The 18,385-nt window shown below is 38.5% G+C and overlaps 1 protein-coding gene across 7 annotated transcripts in view; it reads right to left on the bottom strand.

The window, feature by feature from the left end:
- Positions 1-449: 449 nt before the first annotated feature.
- Positions 450-18,385, bottom strand: part of CHD7 (chromodomain helicase DNA binding protein 7) — a 154,430-nt gene continuing 136,494 nt past the window's right edge. For 5 of the 7 annotated variants that reach the window (XM_063130767.1, XM_063130771.1, XM_063130768.1 and 2 more), the window contains 15 exons: positions 17,986-18,075; positions 17,478-17,581; positions 16,064-16,193; positions 15,671-15,743; positions 15,397-15,448; positions 14,615-14,843; positions 14,260-14,468; positions 12,808-13,494; positions 11,706-11,866; positions 9,288-9,519; positions 8,479-8,918; positions 4,880-5,101; positions 4,290-4,430; positions 3,292-3,396; positions 450-2,398 (listed from right to left, as the gene is read on the bottom strand). In XM_063130767.1, coding sequence (XP_062986837.1) covers positions 1,454-2,398; positions 3,292-3,396; positions 4,290-4,430; positions 4,880-5,101; positions 8,479-8,918; positions 9,288-9,519; positions 11,706-11,866; positions 12,808-13,494; positions 14,260-14,468; positions 14,615-14,843; positions 15,397-15,448; positions 15,671-15,743; positions 16,064-16,193; positions 17,478-17,581; positions 17,986-18,075 — 3,820 coding nt within the window. In that variant the 3' untranslated portion in view covers positions 450-1,453. The remainder of the gene's footprint in view (positions 2,399-3,291; positions 3,397-4,289; positions 4,431-4,879; positions 5,102-8,478; positions 8,919-9,287; positions 9,520-11,705; positions 11,867-12,807; positions 13,495-14,259; positions 14,469-14,614; positions 14,844-15,396; positions 15,449-15,670; positions 15,744-16,063; positions 16,194-17,477; positions 17,582-17,985; positions 18,076-18,385) is intronic. The other 2 variants (XM_063130773.1, XM_063130772.1) reach the window with 2 other exon arrangements.

Raw genomic sequence — 18,385 nt, 5'->3', positions numbered from 1 at the left:
TCTTCTATAAAGTGGGTCAGTTTTAGTTTCCTGGAGGTTTGTTTGACAGTGGTTTCTAGCATCACAGGCTCTGGTCTACAGGATACCACAGAGCCTTTATGTCCCCTGCTCAAACTACAGCATTGTGTTTTTCTACCCATTAACCAAGGATAAATGACCTAGATATTGTGCCTATCAAAGACTCATTTCTCTTTTACCCTTTTGTTCTTTAATGTACCACATTATCACACGCTGAACACATTTGAAAGTATTCCTAGTCTCACAAGCCCTTTCGAGGGAGTAATGCAGGGTTTTGTGCGTCTTTCTGAAGCTTTAGCTAGAGTGGAATAATACTAACATAATTCAGCATTTTCCTTCTTGTCTTTTTCTCACAGACTACCAATTCAATATATTTAGGAATAGAAAGGCTGGTAAAAGAAGATATAGTTTTAAAAAGTACCAAATACGGGTGACGACAGCACACAATGATATATTTGCGAATACAAAAAATAAGCAAACACCAGTTGTGATTTCCCTAATCACTACATTCTATAAATTACATCTCTGCATATCATGAGTCACTTTTATTAAAAGCATCATTACTACAGTTGGCAGCAATTTACATCTTATCTTACATGATAGCAGTTTCCAAGGAAAAAAAAATAAAAAGACATCACAACAAAGAAAAACAAATACATTTACAAAGTCATGTCTGTAAACTTCAAGGCTAGTTTAGAGTTGAGGTAATCTGTTTAGCTTTGTGGCTAAAGTAACAAAGTCCTTTAATTTAAAAAGGTACCTGATTTTAATTTTTTTTTGTTTTACCAGTGCATTACAAGATCACGAGACGATTTAACTGTAGTTTTATCCTGCAAGAACCTTTTCAGTGGGTAATTTCCAAAAGGTACTCTTCACATTCAACAGCTGCCTTATTATTGCTGTGTCTCAAGACAGAGAGACATTCACACTATCATGGAGATTGTCAGAGAATGTGTGTATATGTGCACGAGTGAACTCCCATACAGTCAAAATGATGCGCAAGTATGATATGTATGGTAAATTTCATCTTGACCTTCACAGCAAAGAATAAAAATAAAAAATTAAATATATAACTTCATACTTCCTTTAAGCAACACTTCCTTCTATTTAGTGCCACTCTATTACAAATTGCTGCTTTTATAATACCAATGGTACCAAAAGGAAAAAAGAGCAGAGCATTATGTCAATTTCCTTAAAAAGACATGATCACCTCTCAATTTCATCTCTCCTAGGGATAATAAATAATGCACTGCACAATACTTAATGACCAAGATACCTTTTGACACATCTGTATAACATGACTTGAACTTTTTGTTTGCTACACTATGTTACAGAACAGCTTATAAAAACTAAGTATGGACATTAACTGTGAGTGTAAACAGTAGGACTACCACTTGTCAAAAGTTTAAAACACTTTAACAGTAACTGGTACTGCTTACTCATAATTTTCATTGTTTTCTATTTCATCCCCCCCATCAAGCGAGTCTAATTCTTCACCCTGTGCTATTTCATCTTCTAAAGCGGAGGAATCTGCAGTTTTATCAAGGCTCTCCTCTGCATCACTGCCCTCTAGATTTTCTTCATCTTTAAAGGCAGCTCCTTCAGTTTTATCAGTAACCTTCACTTCGCTGGAGCCCACTGCATTCTGAAGTCCTGCTAATGCTGGGAAACCAGGTAGTGTCAATCCTCCCAGTCCTGGAGGTAGAAACATAGATGGATAGAACAGGCCAGGAGCCATGGTGGACAGAAGGAAAGGATTGAAGGTCAGAGGGTTGGCAGGCAATCCAGTGTTGGTTGTGGTGGTGGCAGCGGCTGCTGCAGCAGTTGCACTGACAGATCCATTTGCAGAGTCAGTAGCAGAAACAGTGTCTGTGCTTTTCTCGGAGTCTTTGTTCTCCTCTTCATTCTCAGTCTTCTTTTCTTCTACTTTTGAAGTGCCATCTTCAGTTTCTCCTTGACTGGAAGCCATAGTGGTGTTTCCAGAAGCAGCTGTTATTGGGTTATTCAACAATCCACTTAGTCCAAACATGTTGGGCAACCCTGCCATACCTGGCAGCATCAGAGGCAGCATGGCAGTTGGATTTTTAGAATCACCTCCAGCAGCAGCAGCAGCTGTCGCTAGTCCTGGAGGGAAGCCCATGAGACCTGCAAGCTGGAGAGACTGGAGGTTCTGTAAATTCTGAAGGCTCGTGAGATCCATTCCAGCGAACAGACTGTTCATTAGCAGTGGGTTAATTCCCGAAGTTGAAGCTACAGCAGCAGCAGCTGCAGCTGCTTTGGCAATTTCGCTTTTTGGCCTTCTCCCTCTTCTGCTCGCTCCCTCTTCCCGCACAACAGGTCCTGTGAGAAGACGGTCAAACATAGATTCTGGAACAAAACCCTACATAAGGGAAGAAAGCAAATTCCATGCCATTATGCTTTTACTTACAGGGATGTTTGTAGATTGAGCATTTCATGTTGGACTGCTCACATGACGCATTAAAGTATGCATTACCAAAGACAAGGAAATCAAAGAACATTCTGCCAATTAGATCTTGTTTACACAATACAGTTTCTTCCTCCTCTTAACAAGGGCCAGACAATATATTTCTAAGCATTTCTCAGAAAAGTCTTGGATTACGCTATCCAACAACAACATAACCTAAATCTGTGAGTTAGCAAAAGTATCCTTCTTGCAAAACTATAACTTTTCATCATAAGTAACACAAACATGCAAACTATACAATGGTAAGGAACACACAGAGGCAGTAGGTAATGCTCAGAAGTTGAAATGTCCAAAGAAAACGCAATAATATAAAAATGCACCAGATGTAAAAAGCCCTGCAAAAAAGAAATATCTGGAGCAAATTAAACATTATGTGATTCTTGCTCTGACAACAACTAGATTTTTTGCGTTTTTTTTTAAAAAAAAACACTTCTCTGTTCACATGCCTAAAATATGATAAAGGGAGAAAACTCTCACAGAATTTAAATAAAGCACCCCACATTTGATTGGGAGAGACTTGCTTACTTAAAGTATATGGATCTATTATTGGTGCGGAAAGTTAAGTCTATAATCAATCTCACATATGTTAATCTTGGATTTAATTTAAGACAAATATACACTGATGAAGCACATATAAATGATCCTCATGAGATAACGATCTCAACATGAGAGAGAGAGAGAGGGGAAGGATACAGCTAAGTTTTGAAAATGGTCAGAGCGCTTATATTTTAATTCCCCTTGCAGTTAAAAAAACCAAAAACATTCCCAAAAATATAAATTCCACTTACAGACTGTTTAACAATGTCAGTCCAATCTGGAGCAACAGCAAATTCGGGATTTTCTTCCAGCCATCTCGGCAGGTCCTTCATTGGCGGGGCCATAGCTCCACCCATCTAATAAAATATATTTGAGTTTCACTGACGAAAAGAAAACCTGGTAGTGCATATTTCATAACTAATTTATCAAATGTATCTGATTATTTATTATAGAATATTATTTATTTATTTAAAACATTTATATACCGCCTTATATCAATAAGATCTCAGGGCAGTGTACAGATAAAAGCATACAGTATAAAAACAGCAGATATACACAGCTAAAAACAAATTAAACCATAAACCAAGTTAAAGCAATATATAATTTAAAAGCAGTAAAACTATTACAACAGTTAAAACAATGTACCTAGTGAATTCAACCATTAAAAGCTTTGTTAAAAAGCCATGTTTTCACTTGGCTTTACAGTGCTGGTAATCAAAATATGACCAATGAAGTTCACCTCAGTCATTGGCAATGCACCAAATATGGGAAAGAAATCTGCCAAATATCTTAAGAATCTTGCAACTCAAAAGGTAGTATCCAATTGGGGCCTTGTGTGTGTGGCCGGTTACAATGTAGCACTTCCGAAGGCAAGCCCTGAAATGAGTGTAATGCGGCTGCACAAGGACTGGGGTTGGCTGTGTGCACAAGTCCCAAATTGGATACTACCCAAAATCCAGAATGCTTGTAGAGTTAAAAGGGGGCATCTAGTCCAACTCTGCTCGGTGCAGGGAACCTAGAACTAGAGCATCCCCAACATAGAGTTGTCCAGCCTCTGCTTGAAGACCTCCAGTGAAGGAGAGCCCACCAACCTCAAGGGAAATGGATCCATACCAATACTTTGAAAGTAGTGATACAGAAGTCAGTAGAAATTGCATGCCTAACAGGGTCCAGATAAACCAACTTACTCAAATTTAATTGCTAGCCAAAACCAGCAATTAGTACTAGAACAAACCAGTCAAAGCATTACCTTCTTGCCATTTCGCTTATTTACAACAGGAACCCTCTCTTCTCCAGTTAAGGTGTTTATATCCAGTTTATTAGGATTTCGACATCTGTGCCGTTTCTGCTTCGGCTTCTGAAATGGGGAAAACAGCACATCTGCACTCTTCTAAGAAAGGGGAAAATACAACGCATTACTTTCAGGCTTATTATCTTGTCTGTAAAAATAGCTGATGAGCTCACTAGGTTTTAAAATTTTAAAAAATGTATATTTATATTCACGAATTTATATTACAGTTTGAACAAGAGTTAACAAAACATTTATATAACTTGAACTTCCTTCACTTTTAATTATTATTAATTATTATAAAACCATAATCTAACAAAGTGATAAACACCCATTTTTCATCCAGGGTGGAGGCTTTTAAATATATAAAGGCACTTTACAACAAAATTATCTTCTGACATTTTCATGAATCCAGAGAGACTGCGGTTTCAAGAACATTATGGCAGAATGTTAGAAATAATAGTTTTGTAAGAAAAATAATAGTTTTGAGCAAATGAAAGACAGGTACAACTTTGAACTCAAAAATATTTCCATGACTAACATTCACTTACTGGTACATAACTTGGCATATCAACAGTGTATGTAGGATGCAGTTTAAGCCATTCAACTAAATCCTTGTTTTTAGGAGCATCCTCTCCCATCAGCCTGGTCCCATCTTCCATATTAATGACCGGGATGTGAGTGTCAGGATCCAGTTGTCCAGGAGATGGAATGTTTCTCGGTGGCGGGGTCTCCATTTCTTCATCAAATGCTTTGGTCACTTCTGCATCTTCCTATAACAAATTGACAACCATAACAACTTTCAATAAAATGCTAATACATCAGGAGTGACTTCTAAAAACACACTAGTTAAAATGGGAGTAATGATACTTGGTGTAGGGAACCTCTTTCTGCCCAAGGACTAAATTCAATTTCTGAGAAGCTTTCAGGGGCCGCATTCCAGTGGTCGGTGGGCCCGAAAATACAAATAAATACCAGTATATCGTAGCTTAAACCTCTTACTGCCAAAAAATTAAGCTTTAGGAGAGGCATTTCAACTTTTTAGAATAGGGGAAAACTGTACAAAAACTGGGAAACCACCAAATGATTGGTGATTGAAGGAAAGGGGTTATCTGAGGATCTTTGGAGGTCTGGATTGGAATCCTGGGACTGAGGTTCGTCACCCTGGTTTAGCATATTATTGATGTAGGAATAATACATCTTCATATTTACATAATACTCTATGAGTCTGAGAAGAGTTCTTGGTTTAAAAATTAGTATGTTTCCATCAACAGCAGAACAACATGTTGCTATTTAAACAGTGAATTGGATCCAAACTTAGTCAGAGTAGAGCCTCTGAAATCAATGGAACGTAAGATCAGGAGCAACTTAAGTTACATTGGTTTCAGTTAGAATCATAGAATAGTACAGTTGGAGGGGACAATAAGGCCATTGAGTCCAACCCCCTGCTCAAGGCAGGAATCCACCTTAAAGCATACCAGACAGAGAGCTGTCCAGCTGCATTTTGAAAGCCTCTAGTGTGGGAGAGCCAACAACCTCCCTAGGTAATTGGTTCCATTGTCATACTGCTCTAACAGTCAAGGAAGTTTTCTCCGATGTCCAGCCAGAATCTGGCTTCTTGTAACTTGAGCCCATTAGTCCGTGTCCTGCACTCTGGGGTGATGGAGAAGAGATCCTCCATCCTATTAAGATCACTTTGAAGTTTGTTTCTGTCTTCCAGGGTATTAGCTATCCCACCCAATTTTGTGTGTTCTGCAAATCTGATAAGCATTCCCTGCACCTCCTCATCCAAAACATTCATAAAAATGTTGAAGGGCACTGGACCAGGACTGAACCCTGCGGTACTCCACTTGTTACCTCCCACCGCCCTGCAGTTTGAGAAGGTAACATTGGTAAGTACTCAAGTCCGATTTTGTAGCCAGCTGTGGATCCACTTAATAGTTGTTCAATCTAGCCCACTTTTAGCTAGTTTGCTAATCAGAATGTCATGGGATACTTTGTCAAAAGCTTTGCTGAAGTCAAGATATATGACGTCCACAGCATTCCCGCAGTCCACAAGAGAGGTTACCCGATCAAAAAATGAGATCAAATTAGTCTGGCAGGATTTGTTCTTGACAAATCCATGCTGGCTACTAGTAATCACTGCATTGTTTTCAAGGTGCTTACAGAATGACTTCTTTATAATCTGCTCCAAAAATTTCACAGGGATTGATGTCAGACTAACTGGTGTGCAGTTCCCAGGTTCCTACTTTTTGCCCTTTTTGAAGATAGGGACAAAATTAGCCCTCCTCCAGTTGTCTGGAACTTCACCCATCTTCCATGGTTTTGCAAAGGTAATAGACAGAGGTTCTGAGAGTTTTTCTGCCAGCTCCTTTATTACTCTAGGATGCAGTTCATCAGGCCCTGGAGATTTGAACTCATTCAAAGAAATTAGGTGTTCCTTGTCCATTTGTTTATCAATCTCAAGTTTCAATACTGCCCCTTCAGCTTCTACTTCATTTTTGCCAGGGGGGTCATAGACTCGCTTTTGGGAAAAGACTGAGCCAAAGTAGGAATTGAGCACTTCAGCCTTTTCTTTGTCATCTGTTATCAATTTGCTGTCCTCATTGGGTAACTGAACCATCATTTCTTTCCTCTGTCTATTACTATGCACGTACCTGAAGAAAGCTTTTTTGTTGCTTTTAGCATCACTCGTACCCTCAGCTCATTCTCAGCTTTAGCCTTCCTGATGTTATTCCTGCAGTTCTGTGCTACTTGTCTGTACTCTTCTTTTCTAGCCTGGCCTTCCTTCCACTTCCTATATGTGTCCTTTTTTGTTTTCAGGTTATCTCTAAGCTTTTTGTGGAGCCACATTGGTTTCTTCTTCTATCTTGTTTCCTTGTTGGAACTGATTGTGATTGTGCCTTTAAAATTTCCTTTTAAAAAAACCTCCTTCCCAGCTTGGACTCCTTTTTTCATTAGAGTCACTTGCCATGGGATCTTACTTATCATAGTTCTGAGTTTATTAAAATCGGCTTTCCTAAAATCCAGAGACCGCGCATGGCTACACTGAGCTTTTGCTTCCTTTAAAATCAAGAACTCAAGTACGACATGGTCACTTTCCCCCAGACTTCCTGTAACTGGCCACTTTATCCACTAAATCATCCCTATTAGTCAGTGTCAAGTCAAGGACAGCCGATCATCTAGTTCCTTCCTCCACTGTAGGAGAAAGTTATCAGCCACACTTATCAGGAATTTCTTGGAGGGGCAACTTTTGGCAGAAGTTGTCTCCCAGCAAATATCGGGGTATTTGAAGTCCCCCATTATTACTACATCACACTTTCTTGAAATACTGGCAATTTGCTTATCAAAAGTTCCATCCTCATCTTCGCCTTGTTTGGGTGGTCTGTAGTACTGTAAACTGGTGTACGTAAGTCTGGATCCAATCCATTGTTTTAACAATATTTGTGAATGAAAGTTCTTACAGGTTAATCCTCCATATTCACAAGTGCTCAAAAGCTATACAATGAATATATGAAACTAAAGTTATTTAATATTTTACTCACTATTTGTTACACTTTGAAGAGAACCATATTCTCAGAGTGAAGTGGTTAGGATGGGGTTTTTTAGGATCGTATTTGAGGTCCTCCATTTTGACTTTACTAATAAGCATCACAATCGTACATATTATATAGAGCTTTAAAATATTCAAAGCACTTCATGTACATTGACTTGCTATAGTCTTTCCAACACCCTTTAAGGTAGGTCACTATTATTTATCCGCACATAACAACTGAGAGCTGTGTCTGAGAAAGAATGGTTAGCAAAAACCACCTAGCAAATTCATGTCAGAGGCAAGATTCATACTGCTGATTTCCTCTGATACTACAGTACGCCAGTTCAAAATGCTCTATATGAAGAACAAACTAAAATGGAAGGCTTCTTCCACAGCTATTTTTGCTCTGGAGAGGTATGTAAAAATAAACTATATTATTTAGTTATTTTAAAGTGTTTAACTGACCAGCATTTACTTGAATAAGATGACATGTCTGAAAAGGGAACGGAGAATACAAAATAAAATACTTTGGAATTAAAATGCCTGTTTTGGTACTGAGCCTCATGTAAATATATCATAAGAAATTAATGTCAAAGAAAAAGTCTTCTTTCTTACTGCCATCACTGATGCTCGCTTGTTGCTCATAAATAACAGATCAAGCCCTTCTACATTTTTCCTTCTTCCTCTCCTCCTTTTCATAGGTGGTTCTACATCAATTAAAGAACCATTTAGCAGATGCCTTGTGGGTGTGCGTGAAAGACCTGCTTGTAGCAGCTCCATCTGAGTTTTAAAGGCATCAGACACTGGTGTGGAAACGTTAGGTAATAGAAACTTCGAAGGAACAGCTGAAAAAGTTGAGGTAGAACTTGTTGCCTCTCGTGAGGCCTTTGATAAGTCTACAATTTTTTCTTGTCCGTTTTCTGAGACAACCTGCGACTCTCGTAACTGGGCAACCATTTCCATGAGATTTCTCCTCTTGGCAGCCCTTTCAGCCTCAATTTCAATCTTCCTCCTCCTCCTCCTCCGCTGACGTGGAACTGATAAATTGAGTGCATCTTCCTAATGAAAAATTATCATATATCATTATGAGCAATGAAATAACCTTTCCCTTTTTTTGCACAGCTTAAACTTTATATATATTAAAAAATTATGAAAAAAGCTCAAATATGATTGAACAAACCCAACTAGTTATGTTTTGTCAGATAGACGGCCTAGATAGCTGCTGGGACAGACAGTTATTGATTTTATCCTAATAAAGATAGGGGAGAATCTGTGTTTACAGATTCTGAGAATCTGTGTTTACACCTATGGATGCTTTTTCTGCTGCTGCGGTTTTGGCCTTTTTAGTTATCTGCATAAAAACAGCTCTGATTTTATTTCTTTAAAAACAAATCTAAACAATGATGAATTCTCTCATATAAAACATGCCTTGGATAACTGAGGAGAGACGGTAATATCTTCATTGCCACTAATGTTGGCTTGACCAACCATGGAGAGCTCTGCAAAGCTTCTTTTCTGTAGAGGACTGTCCACAGCTGTTGGCGTATACCCAGGTATAAGCCCCTGGAAATCAAACATCTGGCGTCTATTTACTGGCCACTTCCCTTTCAACACTGCTTCACAGATGTTGTCTAATCGGTTGATCATTACTCGATCCTGCAGAAAAGAAAATACATAATGAATGTCATGTGAAAGTGGCCATTTGAGCTTAGTCAGGCCACGCAGTATCATACAGCTTAGCAGATCACATAGCCTGAAAACTTAAGTAAAATTACAACTAAAGTTCCAGATGAGAAAAATATTACAAGTTAACTTGAGATCACATCTAATGCAAAGAGATGCAGAAGAACAAGCACATGTAATTTAAATTAATAGGAATTGGCTCTCTACAGCCAATGTTCACAAACCACCTGACACACATTTTCGGAGCGCTCACTATTGCTTACATGTACTAAAACTTAACATCACTTAAAACAGTGAAAGTATCATTCTTGTGACTCAAAATCTTTGCCTTTGGTATGTCAGAGCCAACAGGCTGCATCTGCAATTCTGTCCCAGGAAGTGGTTCCTCATTAGTGTCACTATTAATAAAGTTCAATGCTATGAAATGGGCACCAACCTAGGGACATCTAATAAATGTCAATTTTCATTCCATGCCCATTATCACTTCAGGTTCCACTGAAGCGTGCACATTAAAAAAAATTCTAATTACACTTTAGCCTACTTAGAATATAGACAAACACAAAAGGTATTCTACTTCACAAAGAAGAATGCTTTAAAACATAATCAGATAGTATATTCAGTGCTTTTCAGAATATATTTCATATAAATGGCTTTTTGATTTCATTAGTTAATCGTATTGCATCACCTCCCCAGAAGTATTTGCTTGCCACCCATTCTTTTTCAATTTGTGTGCCATATAAGACTATTTCATTTTCCAGTCTTGTGGTTAAAGACATCGAGAATATGTTATCTTTGATACCGATTATTACATTTGTCTGTTTGTTGTTTTACTAATTGCTTCATATATTGTTGGACTTCATTGATTTAAATTGTTCTGCATTAATTGTAAACTGCCTTGGACACTCTCTGTGGAAACTTGGGATAAAATATTTTAAATATATAAAAATGGACCCCAAATAAATTATCAACTTTTGAAATTAGCTATTGATTACTGAAGAAGATCAACCTTCAGCTCCCTGAACTATGGAACAGTGTAAAAGCCACCGGCAGACCTCAGCAGCTGCAGCTGGCTGCTTGCTTTCCCCAGGAATAAGCCTATTACAGCAAGGGTTATTTTTTCCCCCTAAACCAGATGGCCCTGTTATGGTGATTAGGAAGCTTAAGACTATTACTACTTTATTTCTCTCTAGCACCCTCTGAAACCAGGAACTGAGTTGTATATAGGACTAGTACAATACCACTGCTGCACAGTTTTACCTACTTTGTCCATTTAAGCAACACTTTTGAATCATAATTAAAAATAAAAGCTACATCATGAATATTTGTATAGTAGAGTCATTTATGATTACAAGAACAAATTACAATCTGTCTACAGTAAAAACCGGTTTGGTCCAGGTCAATAGTATTCCTTTATTTCACTTCCTTTCAGCCCATAAAAGAGCAGCTCCCTGAATCTCAGCTTACATTTTTATATTTTCATCTACATGTAATTACCCTTCCCCCGCAAAAAAACAAACATCCTGTATTAAAAGTTTTCATAATACCAGCCTTACTCTTTTGAGTTTGTTCGTTTGACCTTTTCAGAGGGCGGGGTTACACACTCTTAAAGCTCTATAGGCATTAACCCACCCAGTGTTTCACAAACTTTTTGAAGTTGCCCCCCCGCCCCCTTTGGATTGTGCCTCTGAAATAAGGGCAGAATCCAAAGAGCTGTATGCAGAACTCTTCCCATACATGGAGGGTTCCGAGGATGTTCCTTGCTTTTCTGCAGCTCCTTCCAAAACCCACTCTGAAAAGTTAGGGAAGTTTTGGGGTCTGAATGGTTTGCTCTGAATGAATCAGCACACTGCAGTCACTATTTGTTCTGCCACAGTAGGGGCAAAGGAAAGGCAGCCATACAGACATTATGGTGGCAGCAGAGGAAAACTTGGAACAGGCAAAGGCATTTTGTCCTCCCTCTATTGCTACCATATTGGAAAAGTTGGTCTGCCCCTAGCAGGCCACTCAGCTGTTTGCAAACACTTAACCACTGATGGCCAAGCTGCCAACCCACACACTCCTTGAGGATCTCTCATTATGTATTATAAGGGGCATTAAGCACTTCAATCTTCAGATATGGTTAACATTATGTGGTAGGAATCACTTGGCATTGAACCAACCTTAGGCCAAAAAGAAAAAGCAAATGTTCTTTCATGGAGCAGCTGGGCTACTGATGGATCTCCATCTTCCATATAAAATCCATCACGAGTTTCATCCCTTGCAGTGCTCAGGGATGCATTGCTTTCTTCATCAAAATTCTTACCCTGAGAAATAGTTCCTGCTGACAAATATCAATCAATAAGAATTAGCCACAAAAGTAGGCAACTTGTGAATATTATTTTTTATAGTCTCATTGCAGTTTTTATCTGACAGGCAAAATCTTCATGTGGAATTTTCTGAACAACACAGGCATTGGCCATTCACTCATGTGAATACTGTACTTTTTCATTCCTGAGGTGAAGATTCAAAACATAGCAATTGAACTGGTAGGTACACATACAAATAAACCAAGTGAAATTTAGTATGCTATTTTGCAGTGTGATTGCATAGCAATTTTCTAAGGTAACTGTAGTGTTTGGGGCAAACATAATACCTTTTAGTTCCTTTGTGCTCCACCTTTATTACAAATGTAAGTTAACATTAGTTTTGCCAGTCAGCTTAGGATGAATTCAGATATTTTATACTGCATTGTAGAGATTGCTGGTTTGTTAGAATCAACCCCTAAAACAGTGGTTTTTAAACAGTGTTCTGGCGAAGCCTTACATACCACAATTGATCTACCCTTGCAATGTTCAGAGCAACAGGCCAACGATGAGGCTAAATGAGTCTGGTCAAAGCTCCTCAAAGCTTTTGCAATGTACAAAATTTGATGAACAGACATAGAAACTCTTCAGCAAACAAGTCAATGTGGGGAGCTTTTTGGAAGGCAGTTAATCTGAAAAATACTAAATTCTTTCAATCCTAAAATTGAGCCTTCAACAAAGGTTTGAATAAGATCAAATTTAAGACTGATCTCCTTTCTTTTACACTCAATAAAGTCTGCTGGGAGTATTGCATATTTGGCCTACCAAGTGAAGTCAACACTATTCTTTTGTTAAAATACATATTTTATTATAACATATAAAGAAATATAATACATATTATAAACAAAAACAATATTCATGCAAAAACCCAACCACTAAATAGTTTAAAAACTCTTAATTAATATTTCTTCACAATTACCTTCAGGTTGGGAGGATTCTTCTGATTTGTCATCATCATCAAGTTTTTCTTCTTCATCATCATCTGAACCTTTCTCAGAAATTGATTTTGGATCTGCTTCTGTACTCAGTTCTATGTCTTTTATTTCACATTTAACCGGACCCAGCTCAGCCTCGACTTCACATTCCTCCTTATCACTTTTTACTGCCATATCTGTTGCTTCCTCCTCCTCTTTATTGTCAGACTTTTCTTTGGCTGATGCTTTCTCAGGTCCTTCCAATTTAACTTCAGCTTGGTCTGTAGATTTTTCATCTTGTGCTGGTGTGGATGGGATAATAGAGGCTGTCTGACTACAGCAACTACCCAGTGGATTTAACAAAGATATAGTATTCAGATTACCTCCACCTCTGTTTTGAGCAAAGTTTTTGTGAGAATCAAGAAAGGAAAGTTCAGGGTCATTCAGGATATGATAATCTGTCCTGCTGACACCATGTTTAGCAGCTCCAATCAGTAAATCTTTGTCATGCTTGCCACATTCCCACCATTCTGGCAGATCCAAACTTGGCTGGCACAGTTTTAGCCTCTCCACCAGTTGTGGGTGATGGAGGACCTGCTCTCGGACTTTCCGCAAGAGCTCTATGCGATATAAAGTTCGAGAAGCACGTTCCTCAGTGATTGGTTCAATCACTGTGGAAAGATCTGGGGGTTCTGTAAGAAAAGAGATGAATATGTAAATATTAGAAAGGTTTTAAATTACTCTATTTTTTAGTCTATAAAATGTTACCCAAAGTTGCACTTACTATGGTCAAATTAAACCCCAAAATCAGATAAACCCAACAAAAAAAAGAAAGAAAAGAAAATAGTCTAGAGTAAATCCAGACTTTGTTGCTATTAACTGTAATATCTCAGGCTTCAATTGACTGAAATAAGATTTCCCAAATCATTGGGATCAGTTGCTGAAGTGTTTTGGACTGTTTCTGAACATTCCAACTGATTAGAAGTTGATCTTTCTAATCGTATCAATACTATGCCTAGATATCAATGGGCTTGGTGATGTTGGTGGGAAGAGGCGTAGCAGAGAAGGGAGTGGATGGCACTATTGTAGTGTTAGTTAACAATAGCCCTATGCAGGCATTCAGTCTGCATATGTGTGGGCTAAAAGGGTGAAGGAGGTGAGGGAGCGCCTGCAAGCCATGTCTCCAACTTCCCCACATGAATTGGTCCCACCCTCTGTGTTCTTGGGCTAGATGCTGACCGTGAGTAGAACAGTCTGCGTGACCCTGTACTTATAGAATTTCTGCATGTGACTAGTGCAAATGGATGCATGTGTATGCAAACCAGGAAAAAGAGTGCGTGATGGGGGAAACAGACAGAGAAATGTTATATTCAAAACTCTACTTGCATCTCCACTTGCACTTAACATCTTAGTTTAGTAAGGTCACATATTAGAGCCATGGCTATCAGTCCACTTACCTTCATCAGGCTTGGCTGGCATTCGGCACACTCGCCTGCACATAGCTACAAAGCAACTGAAGTATTTCTCCAAACTTTCATCAGACTTCTTATCAAGTCTGGCAAAAGCTCTGAACTGGTTCCAGTCAAACTGTTGCTTTATAGGGTCAAAAATAACCCCAAACGTAGACACAACACGATAGAAATCTGCTTCCTCTCTTCTCGTCCATCTGGAAACAGGAAGAGATTAATTAGCATATCAGAACATCTCTAAGAGTTTTCTCACTTAAATCTGATACCAGGTTCTATTTGGAAGAAAATGAGTTGTGTTGGAAGCAGACACTCATTTCTGAGAAGGAAGCCTGAATAAACTCACTTTTGACGTTTTTCCGTTATTATAGCCTCTCTTTCAGCTTCTAATGCTCTCACTTCTTCACGAGGTCGACGCCGGCGCCGGTCAGTCTTCATTAGTGCCTCTTGCCTCATTTGTTGCCTTTTATAGCTACGTTGATAGGCAGTAATGAGGCGGCGCAAGCGGGTAGTCAGGGTTGAAGTGTTAGGCCAGTAGAGTTGGCCAAAATCAGCATTGCTTTCACTGTGCTTGCCTACAGAATATTACCAAGACTGAAAACTTAAAAACAACAATACAAATATCTATAACAATTAGAAGAAGTCTTTCTTAATATTTGGGAATTCCTCTAAGGTATATCCTCTATGTATATCTTGAACAACACTGTCATAAGGCAACATTCTTAATGAATTTCTAGTGGTAACACTCAACTATATTAGAGAATTTGGATTAAAATGGTCATACCAAATGCAATCATATTTGATTGATTTTGCATATAAGCATTTTCTACCATCACGTTAAATTCATTTACTCATTTAGACTCTCTCTAAATTGGTTATAGCTTGCGCAAGAGGTCACACTATGTAGTCAAACTGAACAAGACAACTACAAAGTAAAAATATTTTAAAGTAGCAAATATCAGAAGAGATATAAAACTATAAAAAATGTATTTAACACAGTTCATATCTTAAGCCAAAAAAAGTTGATCCCTAATGTCAATCAATCAATTGTAATCAATATTATACAATATTTGTATCACTAACATCTCTCTTCTTTCCCTCCTTCTCCCAACTTCTATAAAATCTTACCTGTGTGGAGCTCTATAGACTCTTCCTTGTCAGAAGGTGAGTTTGCAAATTCCTTTGGAAAAATGAGAGTTACTTCAACATTTGCATTTTGAATTACTGAGCTTTAAGAAAGTCAAGGAAGTGACCTTCCAAAAAGCAAAGAACATTGTATTATTACATAATAACCTCCCTTATAACACATGAGATAATGCATAATACATTAATAATGTTAAATAACCATTATTTAAATACTGCACATCAATAAAAGTTATATATTAGATGTCAAGACTCTTACATCAATTTCATCCTTGAATGGCGTCCTGGTTGGTTTATATTCTGGATCTTCATCCTCTCTATCAAAATCACCTCTACATGGAATACATCACAGGGAGGGGAAAAACGCTATCAGAGCTAAAGAACAAATCTGTCCCAGTTTTGTGAGGGACAATGCTACCCCTTCCCCCCCCCACACACACACAAGTCCCCCAAACCCCTATTACTGTCTAATTTTATATCCATTAAAATTAATCCCAAGCTTATTTTTTAATTGCTTCAACATAAACATTAGCTTAAAACATTCTTACAAAAATGAGAATCCTCAAATGTGATGCAATAGGTGACGTCAGGCCAGTATATACAAAATACTTTATTATAAAGTTTATTAATTTTTTTATAACATCCTTCTTACCCATCACCACCATCTGTTAATATATCTGTCCCTCTCTGTTCAGCAGCTATGGCCTTGGCATCAGGCATACCAACACGTTCCAGAAAACACAGAGTAGAGTCTGCTCTCATTGAATTGTACTTCTCATACCCTGCACCCAGATAGAAAAAATAACAAGCACACAAATATAAGCAAAATGGCTCTGACATGATACTTTTATATGAATGCAAAACTGATCAAACAACCACATTTCTAGAGTTCCTTTCAGCAATTTGAATAACATAGGATGTGTCATACACCTGTGACAAAGTGAGTGAAACTGAAGATTCCCAGGAAATGCACAAGTGGGTGAGCAGCCAGAGAGAAAGGCAAATACATGGAGAAATATCTGTGCTCAAGACATACAGAAAGCTTCTTACTCATTACCCTTCAACCTCTACATGTCAAACATCCCCCAACCCACCTTCCTTACAGTAGTACTGGCCCTATTGGAACCGGCAATTTAAGTTGGAAATGCATACGTGGGCAAATACATAAGGCTAGTGGACCTGTCTTATTTGGTTTAGGATGATGCATGTCAGTAAGACGACACTTTTCCCTCCATGGTTTTCCAACCGCTGTTTGCTTTTTCTTATTGCCCAAGTTGACTAGATGGAAAATGGCAGATCCCAGCAGTGCACGGTAGGAAAATGATTTTTAGACTAGACTTGCCTCAGCTGAGCCCACAAAACAGAGCTGCTGTACATAGGCAGAACAGCACAATTCAATTAGGATTTGTACTACAACACACTGTCCTTAACTGCTGTAGAGCCTCAAGCCAAACTGTAATCATGAAAGGTTTTATAAGCCATCATTCTCCCCTTTAGTCAGGCTGGGCTGCTGAGAATACCTCTGCAACCTCCAGAGAATTGGGATTATAATCAGGAATTGCTCACTGTATATATCATGCCAGCTCTGCATCCCCAGCCTTTCAAAGTTAACAAGGCTGCATCCCACTCAAGGGAGCCGGGAGTTCTCAGCACTGACATTTGTGAAATATTGCTTGGAACAAAGCCCAGGAGGCACTTGTACAGATTAATAGCAGAGGTTAAGCCCACCGTCCACTTTGACACTGGCTGGCAGAGTTAGCAAGTGAAACAGTGCTGGAAGCAGAGTTTATGGAGATCTATAATACGACTTGGCTATTATTTAAACAAATATGGTTTTGTGTTATTTACCGCCAAGAAAGTAATGTTTTCTTCTGAAATGTTCTGCAAACATTTAAAAACAGCATCTGATATTTACAACTCAAATAGATTTTTTTTAAATGCAGAAGGAAAAAAGGGAGACAGAAGCCAACAATTCTTTGGAACTATCCTTGCTAATATTGTGACTGGATACTGGTAACACAGAAAGCTTTACCAAGGAGTTCTGTTCAAAGTGAGACATCACTTACCATGTTTGAACACTCCAATTAAAAGGGATTTATCTGCTTCCTTATCCCACCAGTCTGTAGGAACTTCAGCATGGAATGGCTCAGGAATCCAAATATCAACCTCACTACAAAAAGGATTACATATTTGGAAATACGTTTGAAGGTTAGGTATCACATTTAAATGTATTAATACTAAACATTAGAAGGGCAAATGTGTATAATTAAGATTAAGCATGAAATTGAGGTGCCTGACTAAACAATAGAGCTGTTAATGTTATTAACATACTTCCCCCTTCTTTGCATCTTTATATTAAATATCAAAATTTGACCTATTCTATCAACAGTTAATATTGGATTCATCCACCTATATATACCCATTTTCACCAAATACTCAAAAGCACCAAATACCATTTAATAAAATGGCTTGAACAGATATGTAACTCCTAAATCTAAATTCCTCCGATTAAAAATAAACACTTACGGATTATAGTGAGCAAAAAGCAACAAATAAGCCTGAATTTGCACTAACCTTGAGTCAGCACCCTCTAAGATCTTGTCAGCTTGGTCCCCTATAACTTCTTGCCTCAGATAGTACAGCATGCGGACACGCAGCAGGACCCTGGAGAGGAAAACAGAGAGGGGGAAAAAGTTCTTAACTTCAGGACTGTTTGCCAACAGTGGCTTTTGGCAGCTGCTGCTGTTCATCCATCATCCTGCCAAGGCTGATTAGCCATGCTGTATGGTAGGCTTGAAGCGTGACAGATGGTGGCACATAATCACCTCTGTGTGGTGCTTTCTGCTGGCTTCCAACAGGCCTGCCTGGCAACCGCTTAGACTGCACAGAGAGGGATCGAGCTCAGCCCAACCCAGGCGCATTTCATTTAGTTCTACCTAGTGCAGCTTGTGAAGTTTAGACACGTACTCTACCA

This window comes from Elgaria multicarinata, chromosome 7, assembly GCF_023053635.1.
Source record: "Elgaria multicarinata webbii isolate HBS135686 ecotype San Diego chromosome 7, rElgMul1.1.pri, whole genome shotgun sequence".
Lineage (NCBI taxonomy): Eukaryota > Metazoa > Chordata > Lepidosauria > Squamata > Anguidae > Elgaria > Elgaria multicarinata.
Note: the sequence above shows the minus strand (reverse complement) of the source record. Positions and strands in the feature narration are given on the sequence as shown.